The 19,589-nt window shown below is 32.2% G+C and overlaps 1 protein-coding gene across 2 annotated transcripts; it reads right to left on the reverse strand.

Moving 5' to 3' along the window:
* Nucleotides 1-11,476: 11,476 nt before the first annotated feature.
* Nucleotides 11,477-18,409, reverse strand: LOC111884963 (uncharacterized). 2 transcript variants are annotated; one of them, XM_023881270.3, is made up of 22 exons: nt 17,911-18,409; nt 17,569-17,769; nt 17,425-17,455; nt 17,164-17,348; nt 16,907-17,066; nt 16,722-16,818; nt 16,066-16,235; nt 15,826-15,992; nt 15,593-15,754; nt 15,394-15,483; nt 15,225-15,305; nt 14,998-15,141; nt 14,825-14,907; nt 14,593-14,734; nt 13,735-13,986; nt 13,564-13,651; nt 13,381-13,458; nt 13,220-13,286; nt 13,038-13,137; nt 12,017-12,133; nt 11,868-11,924; nt 11,477-11,684 (listed from the first exon to the last, which is right to left on the reverse strand). In XM_023881270.3, exons 1-22 carry the CDS (start codon nt 18,025-18,027, stop codon nt 11,547-11,549), a joined length of 2,727 nt encoding a protein of 908 aa, XP_023737038.1. In that variant the 5' UTR covers nt 18,028-18,409; the 3' UTR covers nt 11,477-11,546. The 2 variants fall into 2 exon arrangements, with proteins under 2 accessions (XP_023737038.1, XP_042752229.1); XM_042896295.2 differs by having other exon boundaries at nt 17,569-17,799.
* Nucleotides 18,410-19,589: the final 1,180 nt, after the last annotated feature.

Below are 19,589 nucleotides of genomic sequence, written 5' to 3' on the forward strand. Positions count from 1 at the left end.
ACGAGGATGCGATAAAGTATTTTTATTATTCACTACATTTAGGTTATTGTTTTGATAAAGTAATATTATTATTATTTATTATATTTAAGTTATTGTTTTCTTATGTTGCATGGGTGAGTTGGAGTTCGGTGTGTTCTACACCACTCCACTTTAGTTAAAAACCATTTGATTTTAAAGTCATTTATTATATAGTTTGATGTCACTGTTGAGTAACATGCCCATCTTCAAACGCATACTACTTCTATGTCCCGTGGGCTTTATATAATCATTATTCCTAACAAGACTATCAACACAACATGTTGACTCTCATGAGAAGGTTTGGTAGAGGTAGGCATGCAAAAACCGGTTTTTTTTTTAAATCGGACCGGTTCAGAAAACCGGTTCGGTTCCGGTCAACGTAGTCCAAACCGGTTCACCCCCAAAAATATCCGAACATATGTAAACCGGTTCGGTTTAACAGAAAACGGTTCAAAACCGGTTCGACGCAAATAAGCTTTTCTAATTTTTTTTTTTGGGCTAATAAGTGTAAAATAGGAATGGTTTTTTTTTTTAGATTATATTGCACTAGAGTGTTATAAACCAAAAAAAAAAATTGTTTACACACACATACTCACATCCATATGGACCATTTTGCCATAAGGTTTTTTTTTCTTGTTTAATAATATATATATGTTTTCATGTATTAACTTTTTTTTGGTTTTAAATTTTATGTTTGTGTATACGTAGAAAAACATAATGTATGTAAAAAATTGTTCAACTTGAATCAATACATTTTCTGGAGCAATTTTTAACCTTTTTTCATTTTTTTTTTGTTTTTTTATATTGGAAATACATAATACAACTTCAAACATAAAAACACAAAACATCCAAATTGTCAAACTAATACATCTTCAAACATAAAAACACAAAACATCCAAAAAAAAATTGTTTTTGTTTTTTATTCGTCATCCGTCATGTCGTTGCGTAATCCTCTCTCATACTCGATCTCTTCTAGGGTGAGTGGCACCGACATTCCCATCGCTACTTCTTCCTCATGTACTCGTGTTTCGGCATGCAACAATGTGCCTTCTAGTACTTCAATGTCTTGTATCCTTTCCACGCCATCAAGGTAGCATTTCAAGCAAATGCACACTTCCACCGATAAAGGGGTTAGTTTTGTTCTTCTTGGTGATATTACCCTGCCACTAACAGAAAAAGTCGATTCCGAAGCTACCGTAGAAGCTTGGGAGCTTAGTAGATCACGGGCCATAGCGGCTAGATTCGGAAATTGGGTTTCCTTTCCTTTCCACCAAGCCAAGATATCAAAATTTTCAAACTCTTGAATACTCATTTGAGACAAGAAATTGGAACCAATGTACCTCCTGAGCTCGCTACTTGGGGTGTTAGACCGAGCTCGTTTGGAATTTTCATTCCTCAAAGTATTATAAAGCCTAATTGTTTCGTTATTTTGGTGAGAAGTGGATCCGGATGCCCACGTATTTTGCATCATGTCATGAATGTTTGTTGAACCATATTTTGTTAAATAAACTTCAAACAAATTTTGAAAAACTTTGTTAAATTTTGAAACTTCTTTTGATGCATAATCCATGTCATCATCCATTAAACCCAAATCATAACAAATATTTTCAATTAAAGTCTCAATCCCCCCCCCCAACATTTAGAGCCGGATTCAAAGCGGCGGAACAAGTAATAATGGGAGGCATTTCTTGAAAATATTTTTTTAACTTTGCTTTCATCGGTTTCATCATATTAGCAAACATTGTGCTCCTCATTTCAAACTCATTTATTTTCGCACACATTAAAAAAATTTGGTTTAAAACTAAACAACTTGTAGGATAATAAACACCCGATAAAAAAGTAGTTGTTTTTTTAAAAACATCAAGCATGTCCGTAACAAGTTTGATAGTATCCCAACTTGATTCCGGATAAGCCGTAACCTTATTACGGTCCACAAGGTTGTCATGGAACATTTTTAAAGTATCTTTTTGACGTAAGGCACATTCAAACATTTTACAAGTGGAGTTCCATCGGGTATTATTTTCCCAATTCGGACCTAAAAAGAGGGCATTCGCATCGACATAAAATTGCATATAATTATGATATCGAGCGTTACTAGAACTAAAAATATCTTTTAGCATGTCTTTGAAACCATATTTTATAGTTTCAATGCTAGTTAGTCCATCTTGCACAACCAAATTAATGATATGTGCAACACATCGACTATGAAAAAAAAACACCATCGCAAATTGGTTTATATTTTAGTTTTAGTTGTCCAACCGTGACGGTGTTGTTTGAAGCATTATCAAAAGATATAGAAAAAATATTTCCTTCAAGTTTATAAGTTTTTATCACACAATCTAAAATTTTAAATAAATTTCTACCGGTGTGCGGGTACTCAAACAATTCAAACGTAATCGTACGCTTCATCATTACCCAATTAATTGGATTAATCCAATGAGCGGTAACACAAAGGTACACATCCGGTGAACCGTGAGGAGCCGTCCAAACATCACAAGTTAAATTCACACCGGTTTCTAAAGATTGAGATCCTAAAATCAATTCATTTTTTGCAAGTTTCCACATTTCAATACAATCACGTCTAATAGAAGTACGACTCACATGGCAATATCGTGGTTGGAGAGTATCTTGGATGAGTGAAGTCAATCGTTTGTTGTCGAAGTGGTCAAAAGGCAAACATTCTTGAATCACGAACTTCGCCATCCTATCCCGAACTTTACTCAAATCATAACTCCACAATGTTGCATCATTCGCCATTGTTGTTTGATTATGTCTCGGCCCAAATTTCACCACAGGGCATCTTTTGGTCATGTGAGTTTTCAATGTCGAATTCTCTTCTTCATTAAAAAAAGCACCACATTTCTTGCACCGCGCTCTTTTTGTACCGTTCGACATTACACACAATAAATAGTTGCACCAAATAGCCAGATTTCTATTTGTTTCTTTGATGCTAACAACGGTAGGATTGTTTGATGAATCTCCAATACCAACGGAAGCCGAATCCATTGTTTGAATTAAGAGCGGTTTTTGAAGTAAGAGAGATTTTTTGAGGTTTGGTTAACCCAAAACATCTAATAGCTATTTATACTATCAAATATTGGGGAATATGGCCAAAAGGGACCAAAAATCGGGTGTCTAACAGCCATAAACGGCTATATAGCCGTTAGAATAAGACAAAAAACGGGAATATGCAAAACCGGTTCAAAACCGGATCAAAAAACCGGTTCTTATTAAACCGGTTCGAAACCGGTCCTAACGGTCAAAATAGCGAATTGGTCCGGTCCGACAGTTCGGTTCATCGGGGGTTCGATTCAAGACTGAACCGGTTCGGAGGTAAACCGGTTTCCGATTCACGGACCGGTTCGGTTTGTGAACCGGTTTTTTTGGTCACGTCTAGGTAGAGGTGTTATTGATTTTTGGGATGTCATTGAATTTGTTGGCTTTCAACAATTGGCTAGTTTATCTTGTGACATAGATTTTGAAGAGAACATATTTACATGGTGTAATGACCATCATAGAAAGTAAACACATGCAATACAAAACAATTAACATGGTGTATTATGCAAATGGTGTATTATGCAAATGTATGGAAGTAGTTCTTATATTTTACCGTTTTTGGTTAATTTTTTAATATCAATTCAAATGGATGTATTTTAACTTTAAAAAATAAAAAGAAAAACAATCTAAATGTATATTTGACAAGTTTAGTTAAAAACTGGGAGTCGAAAGTTTTATTTGTATAAAAGTATTCGACAAATTAGTTTGCCGCTTTTAAAAATATAAAACCACATAAAATTAAAAGTTAAAAGTTTCCAAAAAATAAAAGCTTTCAAAAACTAGAATTATTTTTTGGATGATGAGATTTTTGTTAAAATAAAATTTTAAATTGATACCTTTAAACATAGTTTTTTCTTTAATCTGGATTTGTATCTAAAGGTTTAAAAAAAAAAAGTTCAATGCTAAACATTTTACAGGAAGATGGTCATATAATTTTGAAAACATTCGTACCTTATTAAATGGATTATTTTGTAAAACTCTTACGTCCTTTCGATGGTATAAAGATACTTTTTTAAGCAGAGTTATGAAGCTTAATGATTGTAATAGTGTTTATTGGAAATCCAAATTCATAGATGGTTTGCCAAATCTTTTTGCTGAAAGAGTTAAAAACCAACTAAGAATAGATAATACAATTCCTTACGAAGATTACACATATGGAAAATTAATAGGAACTTGTATACAAGAAGGTTTGGCCCTATGTAGTGAAATAAAACTCAACCATCAAATAAAAACCCAACATCTTAATGAAAAAAGACAATTAGGAGAATTTTGTGATCAATTCGGAATAGAAACTAGTAAAAATAAGAAGAAACAGATAAAAGAATTTCAACAGAAGAAAAGATTTTATAAAAGAAAACATAACGATTTTAATAGAAAAGATAAACACATAAAAAAGAAATTTATTAAAAAGGAAAATAAAAAACCTCCTACTTGCTTTTCATGTGGAAAAACCGGTCATTATGCTAATAAATGCAGAAATAAAAAAATAAAATAACAAATTAATAATATGGATATAAGTGAGGACATAAAACTTCAATTAATAAATTTAATAGATAATTCGTCAGACGGGGAGGAAATCTCAGACAATAATTCTGATATCAACATGACAGATTAAGATTCTAATTATGGTTCAGATTCTAAAGAAGTTGAATGTAATTGTGATAATCTAGAACAATGTTCATGTAAGGCAAAAAAGTAATAGAAAATTTAAATACCAAGGAACATAACATAAAAGAAGAAGGGATTTATTCAATGAAAAATATACATAATATGTTAAGAGAAAGAAGAAATAAAAATTCTACTAATATACCTACAGGACTTACAAGATGAAATTCAATCTTTAAAACAAGATATATCCAAGATAAAAAAAAATGATCAATTAATAAATAATCAAAGAATTAATAAATTAGAAAAACTACAAAATAACCAAGATGTTGGTACTAGCAATAATACTGATAATAATTTTCTTCAATCAATGGAACTAGTAATATCTAGAAAATGGCATGTTACAATTAATCTATTTATTACTTACAACTATCAAAGGAATTTTGTTGCCCTAATTGACAACGGAGCAGATCTAAATTGCATAAGAGAAGGATTAATACCTACTAAATATTTTCAAAAATCGACACATACGTTAAGAGAAGTATATGGTTCTAAATTAGATATTAAATATAAATTAACAGATGCAAAAATTTGTACAGAAAATGTCTGCATACCTATTAATTTCACTATAATTAAAAATATGACTAGTAATACAATGATTCTAGGAAATCCTTTTTTGGAAATGATATTACCACTAACTATTGATAAAAATAAAATTGTAGGATCTTATAAGAATCAACCTGTTATATTAAATTTTGTCTATGACCCTTACTCTATCTGGGTCAATGAGTTGAATTTAAAGAAAAACCAAATAAATTTTCTTAAAAAAGAAATTAGGACTGTTCAAATAGATGAACAATTAGAACAACCTAAATTACAGGAAAAAATTAAACTTTTAACAAACCAATTTTCTTTAAACATTTGTAATGACCATCCTAATGCTTTTTGGGAAAGAAAAAAACATATAGTTATGCTTCCCTATGAGGAAGGTTTCAATGAAAAACAAATTCCTACCAAGGCAAGACCATGTCAAATGAATTTTGAATATTTGAATATATGTAAAAAAGAAATAACTTCCTTATTAGATAAAATTTTAATACAACCTTCTAAATCTCCATGGTCATGTACCGCGTTTTATGTTAACAAACATTCAGAACAAGAAAGGGGAGTACCAAGACTTGTTATCAATTATAAGCCACTTAATAAGGTCTTAAAATGGATTAGATATCTTATTCCTAATAAGAAGGATTTATTAGATCGTTTACATGACTCTTTAATATTCTCAAAGTTTGACTTAAAATCAGGGTATTGGCAAATTCAAATTGATATCAAGGATAGATATAAAATTGCCTTTAATGTTCCTTTTGGACAATACGAATGCAATGTTATGTCATTCGGCCTAAAAAATGCCCCTTCAGAATTTCAAAATATAATGAATGATATATTTAATCCTTATAGCAATTTTATTATTGTTTATATAGATGATATTTTAGTATTTTCGAAAAATATTCAAGAACATTTTGATCATCTGCATACTTTTGAAAAAATAATAATAAACAATGGTCTGGTAATATCACGATCTAAAATGTCTTTATTTCAAACAAAGGTAAGATTTGTGGGTCATAATATTGAAAAGGGACAAGTCATCCCTATACAAAGAAGTATAGATTTTGCTGCAAAATTCCCAGATGAGATAAAAGATAAAACTCAGCTACAAAGATTTTTAGGTAGCCTGAATTATATATCACCTTTTTATAAAGATTTATCAACCGGTAGTGCAATTCTTTATGACAGGTTGAAAAAGAACCCTGGTGCTTGGACTAATAATCATACCCAAGCGGTTAAAAGAATAAAAGATAAAGTAAAAAATCTACCATGCTTATCTTTGGCTAATCCTAATTGGGAAAAGATAGTTGAAACAGATGCCTCTGAAATAGGGTTTGGAGGAATTTTAAAACAAATTCACCCTAACAATAAGCATGAATTTTTAGTCAGGTTTCATTCTGGAAAATGGACTCCTAGTCAAAAAAATTATTCTACTACTGCTAAAGAAATTTTAGCATTACTAAAATGTATTCTTAAATTTCAAGACGATTTATATAATCAACATTTCATTATAAAAACAGATTGTCAGGCAGCTAAATTCATGTTTAATAAAGACTTTAAACATGATGTTTCTAAACAAATGTTTACTAGATGGCAAGCTACATTAGCATGTTTTGATTTTGAAATTCAATATAAAAAAAGGAAGTGATAATAGTCTTCCCGATTTTTTAACTAGAGAATTTATGAATGAGTTATAGCCAGCTAAGACAGTTATCTCATGATATCATTAATATAAAAAATTTAATTAATGAAGCAGAAGTTGAATTAACCAACTTAACAAATGAACCATATTTCAGGAGAACAGTAATTAATTTAAGATTAATTGGTTTAAGAATTCAGCTCAAGAATCTTGAGAACAAACTTATATTACTCTTAAATTGACAATTTCAGGTAAAATTCTTATGGGTGACTCAAGATTACTAGTAAAAAATAATCTTCATTGTAAACATATCAAGGTCTTAGAATCGTTTATCAAACGAAGTAAAAAAGATAGACCGATAACAAGAACTGACATGAAACGATATAACATTATGTTCAAATATCTTCATAAGAAAACCTCAGAAACCACATGCTAATTTGCATGATGAATTCCAATCGTGGAAGAGGTCATCCTTCATACAGGGGTGGTTATAGTAGAGGTCGAGGAAATCCTACGGCTTCAAGCAGTTCTTATAGAACTGGAAATTCGTCACAAGCAAATGATCAGTCTCTTCCAGTTCCTGGAAGCCCATTATATGAGGAGTTTAAAGCATTTTTAGAATCAAAAAAGGAAAATACTCCTAGTTTCGCCCAAATGATCACAGATGGTGAAACCATCAACGATAATTTTGAATATAAAGAATCATCTCATAGAGATAATATTATTATCTTAGAACATAAAGATATAATGCTTTATTTTGAAAACAATGATGATCCATGGTTTTTAATGACAAGATACTTGGATACAGCGACATACGCTGGATATTATTATAAACAAAGATTATATTATGAGAATATTTTGAAAATAACCGGATCAGTTGAATTTTCTCATTTTACATCCGGAGGTAATACCAGTGTTTACAATTTTAGCAAAGCCATTATCAAAAAGATCATATCACCTGAGGAATGGGGATTAAGTACCCTCAAGGAAAAAGAGTTTATACTCCCTCCTTCGAAGATACCAATGAAATTTACATACTGGGATTATATTGAAAGTTTTCATAAAGCCTTCTTATATGAGAACCCTCAAAGAAAACATACATGGTTCTTTAAAGTATGTGAAAAGGTTTATAACCAAAGTAAAGATATACCAAATTGGTTCACTAATTGGTGGATCTCATATGGCCCAAGTGTAGATATTCTCCCTGAGGAACCATTTAGGAGATTATATGGGGAATGGTTACCGGTCTCTCCTAGATACCGAAACCAAGCCATTCCTTTGAAATCAGAAGGGCTGGAAGCAATATCTTCCATGCATTTTTTCATGGAATTTTCTATTCCTTGGATTTGGAAATGGTCCCCACATGTGGATTACACTCCCTCCAAATTTCCTTCTCTACAAAGGTCATACTTTACCAAATTCTGGCCTAAAATGCTTCATAAAAATCCAGAAACAAAAATCCTTAATGCACAGGAAACAATTGATCATATCAATCAGCAAATTAAGAAATACCAAGACCAGAAAAATTTCTCGGAAATAGCCTCCTCAACAGAAGTAGCCCCCTCAACTTCTCAAAAGGTCAATCTAACTAAAGAAGAAATAATCAAGTCATTCAGGTTATACTGTTCTGAATTAAAAGAAAACCTTAAACGGTTTACAAAACATGAAAATGCAAAAGATGAAGGTTTAAGTGAAGATATTTCAGATAATATGTCAGTTGATAACCACAGCCAATCACAGTGTTTAGCGGGGGAATCCCAACCAAATGATGAAGAAATTCCAGATGAAGACCTCCCCATTGATTGCATGATTGACATGATTGAGGAGTCAATCACTCAAAGAAAGAATCTTTCCAAAACAAAAAGGACAGCACCACAATAGACTCAAGGTGACAAGTGGATGGACCAAAATAAAAGAGGATGATATTCTTCAAGAATTATTGAAGACAAAGAATAATATTCGTCAGATATTATTAAAGCAAGAAGAATCAAACAAATAGTCAATGCTACTTTTCTTAAAGGTGTTTGCCAATGCTAAATGTAATAATTTAGGTTTTGTTTGTTTTTGTGGCTTCCTGATCTATTTATGTAGCCTCTCTCTTATGTTTAAGACAGGCCTAGAGCCATTTCTATATTTCTCTCTTGTAATCTCCTCTTGTAAGAAATCCTTCTGCAATAAATAGTTTGAAATAAGTTTGGAGTATCAAAGTTTTACTATACAACAATCTTGGATTCACCTTTCTGGTTAGTCTACTTCCTTATACTTCATTTTATTTTTAAGCCTAATGCAAGGCTAATTCGTTAATATCACATAGTATTCTCATGGAAGCAGTATTATGATCAGCAAACCATAATCAGATATGAGTTAAAAAAAAAAGTCTGGAGAAAAAGGCAAAGTCATGTTTTAGCCCCGCTTTTGTAGCCACAGTGTTGTTTTAGGGCGTTTTACTCATTGACTCTCCTAGCCCACCTGACTCTTTTGTTTAAAAATATTTTTTTTTAAAAAAATTTAAAATTTACTCATATCCCATTATGGTCCTGCTTGGTTGTGGTATCAGAGTCATGGAACACTATCATGTATCTAATTTATCAATAAGTTATTTTATTTTTTTGGAACAACATACTTAATATTAAAACTGAACTGGCTAGATAGTAGTAATGAAATACAAATTAAATTAAACTAGAACTATATTTTGTAACCATATAGTCTTTTTAGCCTAGCGTTTCAAAAATAAAACCAAAAAAAAAAAGTTAAAATATTCTCAAATAGTTGCTCATCATATTTGTGTTGTTGAAACACTACAAAATTCAAATACGTCAACAACATCCAATTAAGTGTCATGGATATTAATAAGTTATCTAAATAGTTTATCGAAAAGCTAGTGTATAAGAGTTATGATAAGACGCAAAACACATCCTAAAAAGAAATGTTTCATTTCAATTTATTATGTGACAAACAAGAGTTTATTGTTTCGTCATAGATTTTATTTTCTAATAATTACACCATAAGTGAAACAATTTCTGTAATATGTATATACAAAGAGAAAAATAATAAAATAAATAAAATAGTTCAAATAAGAGGTTATTCTGTAAATTTATCTATTATGAAGTTCAACAATGTTAAAAAGGAAAATTATCGGCCATTTTGACATGTTTAAAATATTACAAAATACAAAATAAAAAAATTAAAAAAAAATTAAAAAAAACATAATATACAATTATATTAAAAAAAAAACTCATAATTTATTCTCTTGTTCATAAAATGACATTAATTTTTACGTGTCGATTTTATTTAATTTTTCAGCAAAAGACTATTAATTGGTTTCATTCAAGTGTTTTGAAAATTATGACTAGCAATGTGAATGGTCCATATTTTTCCTTAACCTCTTATAAAGGTGGACGGTATGCCCATAGGAGTCTTCGAGACATTTTTATGTCATCTTTTACCGGAATACCTCTGTATGCATTAAGGTACAACAAATGATGAAGTTCCTCGGTACGGGTATCCGCAAGATGATGATATCCCTTATTTATCTCATGCATTATAAGTTATACAATATTGCTCTAGTACTTGTACATCTTGCTAGTTGCTACAATTGACCAAGTTACAAAAATAATTGAGCATAAAGTGGAAGAGAGGATGTTAGTAATGTGAAAGATGAGAAATGGGAATACCGAATGCTCTAAAGTATCAAAAGGTAAAAAGCATTGATATGTTATAATATGTCAAAATGATGATATGACCAACCTAATCAACGATGTCAAGTGATATGTCTCATTCAATTGTTCAATTGTCACATAATATAAATGAAACTGAATAATAGGTTTTTACCTAAAATTTAGATAAAATCCATAGGAGTTTACATATATAGATACATAATAGATTGTGTTTCTATTTATTTTTACCCTTTAAAAACAATAAAATTTCGGTTAACTATCTTAGGGTGGAGGGAGTTCATCCCTTCTGCCCTTCCAAGTCACATGCCACATTAACGATTCTCTCCTCTCACTCCCAACCCTCTCAACCTACAATACATACAAATCCATCTATTTGGTACAATTTATGATGCATATTGTATAAGTAGAGAAGAGAGAGTGGGAGGAGCACCTACAAGAATTTGCTCAACCCTCATCTTTGTGGTACCGCATGTTCGTGGAACGATGGTACCGGCGGTACCACAAGTTTGCACGACTCTATGCACCCTTATCCATTCACTTTATCATCTCCGGTTACAAACATGTTCATAAAATCCTTTTGTTTTTTTTTTTTCTCGTGTTTTAGATTTCGTCATCCATTCCTTTTAAAATCTTTCTAATAAAACTCTAAGTAATGCAAAGCCTTTCTATAAATATACACAAAAATGCCACATTATCACCAAAAAAAAAGTCTCAAAGTGTTATAGTTCAACTGGAATAAATGAATAACCATAGTTAAACCACAAATTTTTCAAAATGGATGTTGATATATATATATATATATATATATATATATATATATATATATATATATATATATATATATATATATATATATAAAAGAAACCCAATTACATACAACAAAAAACATGGTTCTTATTATAAACATATATATTTTTTGAAAGTGTGTAAATAGAAATTGATAATCATTTTCCCCCAACAGACACCGGGGACTGTTTATGCACAAAATTGATAGTCGATTGCAAATATTTATCAGCGGGCCCAAGACATGATCTGGCGATCTCCACCAACTTAGAGCATACGGAAGATATCTCCTGATTCACCTGACCAAAATAGCAACATACTTTCATTTCTTTCTATTACAACTTTTCTTATTCTTATTAAGACACTGGCATTGTACTTTGATAACATTTTCAGAGTAGAATGCTGTAATGGGAAGAAATTAAAGTAGGTTGCTATTTCTTGAATTGAATCCTTGTGTTAATAGAACATGACATCAAACTTACATTGAAAGACATGGCAATACAGTTGCAAGCTTCAAGTGCCAACTTTCCTCGTGTAGCCTGATGAAAAAAAATATATATCAAATTTTGAGCATTTTTGTTATAACATGCGAAACCTTCAAATAATAGCAACATAGTTTTGAGCTGATGACCTGTGAAGATTCTTGTGGAATAGTATCAACCATGTTATGAAGAATAAGAGTAGATAATGATACAAGTTCTTGGCTGTATCTTGCATCACCAAAGAATAAACTGTCATTGCCAAAAACCTGGAAAAAATATATAAATATAATATTAAATCTCATGTTTTAGATATACAAAATGTTTGTGATCAATGATCATATACCCACATAATATCCAAAGTCAGATATTCTTTTGTGGAAATTGACTTGTGTGTTTATGTTTATATTATAGGGAAAAAAACACACTTGTATTTTCACAGTTTTTATCAATTTAGGCACTTGAATATATTCTAGATAGTGATTAAAACCATTACATTTTTTTCGTTTAACAAAAAAAAACAATTTTTTTAGTTATCGGATTTTCAAAAGTGGGAAATACAGAAAAGCACAACGTACTTTCATCATTTCATCAATTTCAACGTTGAACTATTGTTTTTTTTTTTTTATGATTATTATGATAATACTTTGTTGGCTAAATAGATAAAGAATAACAGTTTGGTAGAGATTAAACAATTTTATCATTTTATCAATCTAGCCATTTAACTATTTTCTGTTAGTGATTACAACCATCATATTTTTTAGTAACCAGGTTTTCAAAAGTGGAAAATACAGAAAAACACAACGTGCTATCACAATTTCATAAATTTAGAATTAAACTATTATTCTTTTTTATGATTATCATAATTATAGTTCGATTGCTAAATCGATAAATAATATAACAGTTTAGTAGTGATTAAAGTAACCGATTTATTATTTTATAAATTTAGCCACTTAACTATTTTCTGAAGTGATTAAACCATTATATTTTCTTTGAATAAAAAACACTTTTTTTAGTTACCCAAATTTTAAAAGAGGAAAACACAATTCATCTATATAAAATTGAATTATTATATTATAACACTTGTTTAGTTCCCCCAAAAAAAGAAACACTTTTTGAGTTACCCAATTTTGCACTGTATTATATAAGCAGTTAACATGAATTTAGAAGTACCTCTTCATGAATTGGATGATAAGGGAGCTCATTTTGAGAAAATGTTGCAGATAAGGAAAGAAGTGAACATAAAACCCGTATCCTTAATTTTGGTGTAATCCTACAAAACAAAACATAAAAAAAATTAAAAATTAAAACTGGATGTCAATTTTATTTATAAAATTGAGAGCCAGAAGCCTAACCATGATTGGGAATCAAGCAAGGATAATATGTTCTTTGGAATGTAGGTAACTCCTTGATCCAGATTACCTTTAGCAAGAAAACTCAGCATCATATTAAAAAAAAAAAAAGTGTTTAATAGTAAACAATTATTTTGAAGATGAGTAAGCCAAAAATGAATAACCTGGAACCATAAGCATGAAGCTGCAGAGCTTTCTCATTAAGGAAACAATACCATCAGCATCTTCATTTTTACGCATGCCTACACATTTAAAGCTAATTTAAGGGTTGTTTCTTTTTGATGGAAACAAATCAATGAGGGCAAATTTGTAAAAAAAAAAAAGTTAGGACTTAATAGGGAACTGACCATCTACCAAGTTAACATCTTGTAAGCAGCTGATTGCAGAGTCTAAAAGCCCATCTGAATGAGAAATCAAACCACCCAACAAAGAAACCTGATGTTTTATTTTATTAAGATTAATACTAAGCACTTGATCAATTTAAGTAAAAGCAAAAAAAAAATTAAAATTTTATTTACCTCTGCGGTCTCAAGGTATAAGATTAACTGCCTGGAATAAGATGGAATACATGGTATTGTAACTTCATTAAAAGTAATGCAGGATTTTATAAAATTTAAAGTATCTTTTTTCTCTCTCAATCTTAAAGCTCTGGTTGCTAAAAGATTGCTGGAATGAACAAGAATCTCCTTCAGATCATTCATGCTACTGAAAGCTCCACGACACTCAATCAAGAAAGTCAAATGTCGGTCCAAATCAATACCATGGTCAACCTGGCAATAATGGCTACCCAAAATTAGAAAAATGACTAAATTACATTTTTGGTCCCTGTGTTTAGGTGCTTTAATTCGGATCAGGTCCAAAAAAAATCTTTTACAATTATGGCCTTATGCTCTTATCAGATGGTTTCATAATTTTTTGGTTCTTATCCCTTGTAAAAATGACTATTTTACCCTTTATCTGATTACTTCCCATAAGAAAAATATATAAATTAGAGTACATTACAACTTTGTTCCCTGTGCTTTAACCCAAAATCACAAGTTTGGTCCATTTTCCGAAACCCGTCCTTAAGTATTCATTTTGTTGCAGATCTGGTCCCTATGCTTTACTCAAAATTGCAGGTTTGGTCCAATTTCATTCCATTCAAGACCTGCATTTAATGTCAGAGGGACTAATAGTGCAATGGAATGCAAAGTTAAGGATAAATTCGGGAATATTCCAAATGTGTAGCTTACTCAAATTAATTTATTAAAACATCTGATATAGGATAAAATTCATTTTTGTAAGAAATCAGATAAAGGGTAAGATAGTCATTTAGTGATAAAGGTCCAAGTGCAAACAAATAATAAAAATTTGCATGCATAATGAGCCTTAATTACCTTATCTATAAAACGAACAATTAATCGCTCAGCTTGTTGATTATCATCCTGTTTTGTGCTTGAGAAATCAACACTATCATGCAGAGACTGAGCAACATCAAAAAGAAGTTTTATTGTGGTAGGATCATTGATGTCATCATTTCTGCTCAATAACAATAACAAAGGATAAAAGAGTCAAAATAAATTTTCTGGAAGAAAACACATAAATCAACAAATAAATAGTAAGTAGTACCTTGTGGCATTATTGAGGATGTGCATACTCACAATGCTTCTTGAGCTTCCATGCATTACATCTAATATGTCAACAAAATAGTTCTGTAGTAAGACAAAAAAAATAAAATTTATTTTCTGTTTCTTTTCAGTTTTTTTGCTGAAAAGGAGCTAAAACAAGAATGTAAAGCTTACCAGGTCAAAAACTTGTTTCATATCATCAAAATGTGTGACCAGTTTCACAATAATTGATTGCAGGTTAGCCAGCTCATCTTCAGTAACCACTTCACTGCATAATCTCTCAAATATTTCACTTAGAATGGAGCTTAGATAATGATCCTGGAACATACAGATGCAATGTTTAAAAAAATTGGGAATTAATTTAAGTGGTAGAAAGTATAATCACAAGTCATAAAACTTACAATCTTATATTGAAGAATAATATCCATATAGGCATCCAAGATCTTCAAGTACTCATCAAGGCTCTTCCTTTTTATAGCAACCTAAAAAGAAACTTAGCAATAAGCTGTTAGAAACTTGTAAATGTTATATTTGTTATAAAGTAAATGGAAATTGTAAAACATTGAGTACCTGAATCACTTCATCAATTAATACATCAACTGTGTTCACTTGAGATATTCCCTCACAAAGCTTCAACCCAAGCACCTTGTAATTTAAACACTGCACAGAGAACAGTTTAACAGAAGGTAACATGTATACAAACTGAAACTAAAAGTTGACCAAAGTCAAGTGGCATAAAGGATTAAAGGTAAAACCTTTCAAAGGGTACCTGGTCAAATGAATAATCAGAGCTGCAGTCAACAAGGTGAAGAATTTCTACGGCATTTGAACATACTACTGACACTGGAAGTTCTTTAAGTAAATAATGAAGGATAACTGATATCCAAGGAACTTCTCCATATAATTCAAGCCTCAAAATCATATCAGCAACCTGTAGTCAAAAAGTCAACATCTCATAGTGATAGTATGCCACTGATTAGTCAAAAAGTCAACATCTCTAACCTGGTTAGGGTCCTTAAAAATGCATCTCATAGTATACTCGATTGTTGGTTCCATCAAGCTGATAACTAACCTTCGATCTCCCAAAAAGTTCCCATACTTGGTTTCTTTCATGGATACAATCCGTGTAAGCACAATTTTTGTGTCACTAATGCACGCTATCAGATGCCCTATATCATATAGTCAAAACATATAATCAGGTCACTTAATCTTTTGCACATTACAAAATATAAAAGTCAATACCTGTATCGAGTTGGGGAAGTTTTTGGGCACAATGAAGCAAAAAGAAGCGACAGTAGGCTGATGCTAATGGATCTGCAACCCCTCTTATCATTGTAACCAATCGCATGAGGTCATCCATGACATTATCATGCAAAAATCGCCAGCATGGCAATATCGCAAGCTCAAGATAGCTAAAAAGGCAATGTCAGATTAGCACAAGTTAAATCATCATAATATCGAGGGGCAGTTTCTTTTATACTTAATGGGGTTAATGGATTATGCACTAAATCTAGAAAGCTACACATGGCTGTTTCTTTTTCACATAATCAGGGCATAATGACTTAATGGGTTAAGACCAAAAAAAAATCTAGCTTAATGTATTAAGACACCAACCTTCACATATTTGCCTTTCTTCTTTTTCCTCCTAACTCCTCCCATGTTAGAATTGATGAATATTGTAAAATTTGGTTTTTGGAATGTAAGGGTAAAATGGTAGGTTAGTCTCATTCAAACGGTTTATTCAGTCTACAAAAGAAACAAACCTTATGTATACAGCACTTTATCCGGACAGACATCATTACCTATTTAGCCACTTTCACATATATAACTTCATGAGGAAAAAGAAAAAGAAACAGCCCCTGAATGTAACATACAGAAGATAAAGATAAGAGATTCACATGCGTGGAAGAAGCTCGTGGATGGAAGCAATTTTTCTGAACCAATTATTGCATGTCTCTTTGGCTTCAAAGCATATACGATTTGCATCAAAGTCATCTGTAATGATATTATAATTGTATAAATGATATATTTCTATCTAAAACTAAATTTTAGTGAGTTGGAAACTGAACAGGAGATAAGAAACCTGATAAAGAGCATATTTTGGTTCCATCATCTGCAAACTCAGCTTTCTGTTTAATCCGATCCCATACCATATCACCAAGCATGTCCATTATATCAGCAGCAAGAACAAATAATGTTGGATAAAATTGTGCCACAGATGTGTCCATCAGAAGCCTAGCAACCTGCAAGCCAACAAAATTTTGATTCCCAAATTACAAATTTTGATTCCCAAATTACAAAATTATATATAGTTTTGTTGATAAAGAAAAAGGGAGCTACCTTAATTGACAACTTTAAGGTTGTTACACGATCATCAGAATGCCAAGAACGCATGATCTCATCTTTAAGTTCATGCAACCGTTTAATGTACTCCTGCTGGCTAACAATCTTGAATCCTCCTTCCTTCAACTTTTGAGAATCATTCAATTCATCTGACTGAATATTTGATGATAGTTCTCCACTTGCTGATAAATTTTGGAAAAATGTTACTTCCAGGGATACAGGCAGTAGAAACAGAGATAAGTTAGTAATACACCATACCCTTGCTGCCTTTTATGGTTTTGCTTGAAAACTGTAGTGGAAAAAGATCCAGGTTATAACTTGCAAAAGCTACTAACAGAATTGTTTACCTTTTCTTATGTTTTGATTATGATTTGTGTGTATCATGATGTTTACAAGACTTACCGAAGAAACTGAAATCATTTTTGGGACAGGAAATCTCTGCATTAGTAACTTATTAAAAGATGTCCACTCCTTCTTTGAAGAGAGATGAGAGGTTGGTTGGGTAGCAGGAAGCTTTTCTGCAACTGCCGTATTTTCAACTGGCTCCAAGGTTTGTGTTGATAGCCCCCTTAATGGATCAAAGAATTCAGTGCTCCCATGATCCTGTCATAGAAAATTATTAAAACTTTTGCACTGCACAAAGATCAAAATGAAACTCCTATCAATTGGAGATATTTCCAGTCAAATTGCCATCAATAACGAAAGTATCTAACAACCAATCAAAGAAAAGGACGACACTCAAACCTGTGTATGTAATAAGGATGAAGATGCGGACGAGCAGAGAGGATGCGAAGAAACCGAAATTCGGGTAAGTGAATAGACTTTGTCTTCGGCTCTGTAATCACGCGTTTTGAATTCCATCTCTCCGATCACAAACCATTCACTGCAACAGTCGCGCTTCGTAATGCAGTATACTTCAGTAGTTGTGACCAATGGAAGACATCATCTTGTCGTCTTGCGTGAGCCGAAGGCGAAAAAATCAATGAGAAAGAGAATGCTGTTGATGTTTGTATGATTTACCCAAATCAGACTTCCTTGGATTTTAGGGTTCGATCGCGCTACTGATTACTAACTACTATCCCTCCAGATGAAATTCCTAACTAGAACGAATCGTGTGTAAACCTGAAAATCTACGCACGTTTGTACCGGTACTACTTTGTACTTTGGAGGGGATTGAATTCAGTTCATGGCAGTAGCTACTGCCGCTATTAAATACGATTGCTTAATAAATTTGACTTCCATTGATCGAAGCTAAGATGTCATGTTATATTTGAAGGGAAAATAACTTGATCATTTAGTAAATTATACAAATGGTCTAATGGTCGGGATAATTTGTATGTTTTAAAGGTTTCATAACTTATTAATTTTAACGGACACTGCAATAAAGTCCCAATATATTGGTCTTATAATCGATTTAGTCTCTATATATTTTTTTTATTCAATTAAGTCCTAAATACCGGTAATCGTATTCAATTTAACCCTTTGACCCGGTCAACAAGTCATCCAACTTTCAAAAATTACATTTTTGGCCCAGATTTCAAAATTTATTACAAATTTGGTCCAAAATTTACACTTTTAGCCCAGATTGCCGTGAACTCGCCGAGTCGTTGCATTGACTCGCTGAGTGACTTCATGAGTGAGTCTGGCTTCCAACCCACTGAGTCATACCCTATGACTCACCTCTCCAACTCACAACACAAAAAGGGGAACAACCCGGGGACTCGCGACCCGACTCGCCGAGTCAGATGAACGACTCGCCGAGTCTGCCTCATGCAAAAACTATACACGCGCTTTTACTTGAATCCAGTCCATGTCATTCATAGATCTGGGTTCCTAGGGCCTGGTTTACACGTAAAGTTTCCAACTTTACGTGTAGATAATCACCAATGAAGGTTTTAGGGCTCAAAATGCACCAAAAGGGGTAGATCTAGGACTTTCATGCAATATGACTCCATAAAGGCAGTAGATCCAAGCTCCAGGGACTAAATCATGCCTAGATCTAAAGGCTAACAACTTATTACAACCCACCAAGCAAAAACAAGCTTGAAGAATGGCTCAAAAAGGACTTTCATGAAGTTATTAGGGACTACAAGCTTGAAAACAGAGGGGAAATGAGCTATACCTCAAGGAAAACGTTGAGATGTCACAAAAATGTTTGGCCTCCTTCTCCTCTTCTTGATCTACTCTTCTTTCTCCTCAAAAACTTCAAGAACACACCCAAAACACTTCAATCTCACAAGGAAAAGGGCAAAGACGATGTTGGGAGCTCTGAGGGTGAATGGGGGCGAGGTTGGGGCGGAAATGAGTGTTTAAATAGGGTGCAAACCCTTGAAATTTAGGGTTTCAACAGACAACAGTGACTCGCCGAGACCAGAATATGGACTCGCCGAGTCTCCAACTTAAACGTGACCCCGGACCGCGTC

This window comes from Lactuca sativa, chromosome 7, assembly GCF_002870075.4.
Source record: "Lactuca sativa cultivar Salinas chromosome 7, Lsat_Salinas_v11, whole genome shotgun sequence".
Classification (NCBI taxonomy): domain Eukaryota; kingdom Viridiplantae; phylum Streptophyta; class Magnoliopsida; order Asterales; family Asteraceae; genus Lactuca; species Lactuca sativa.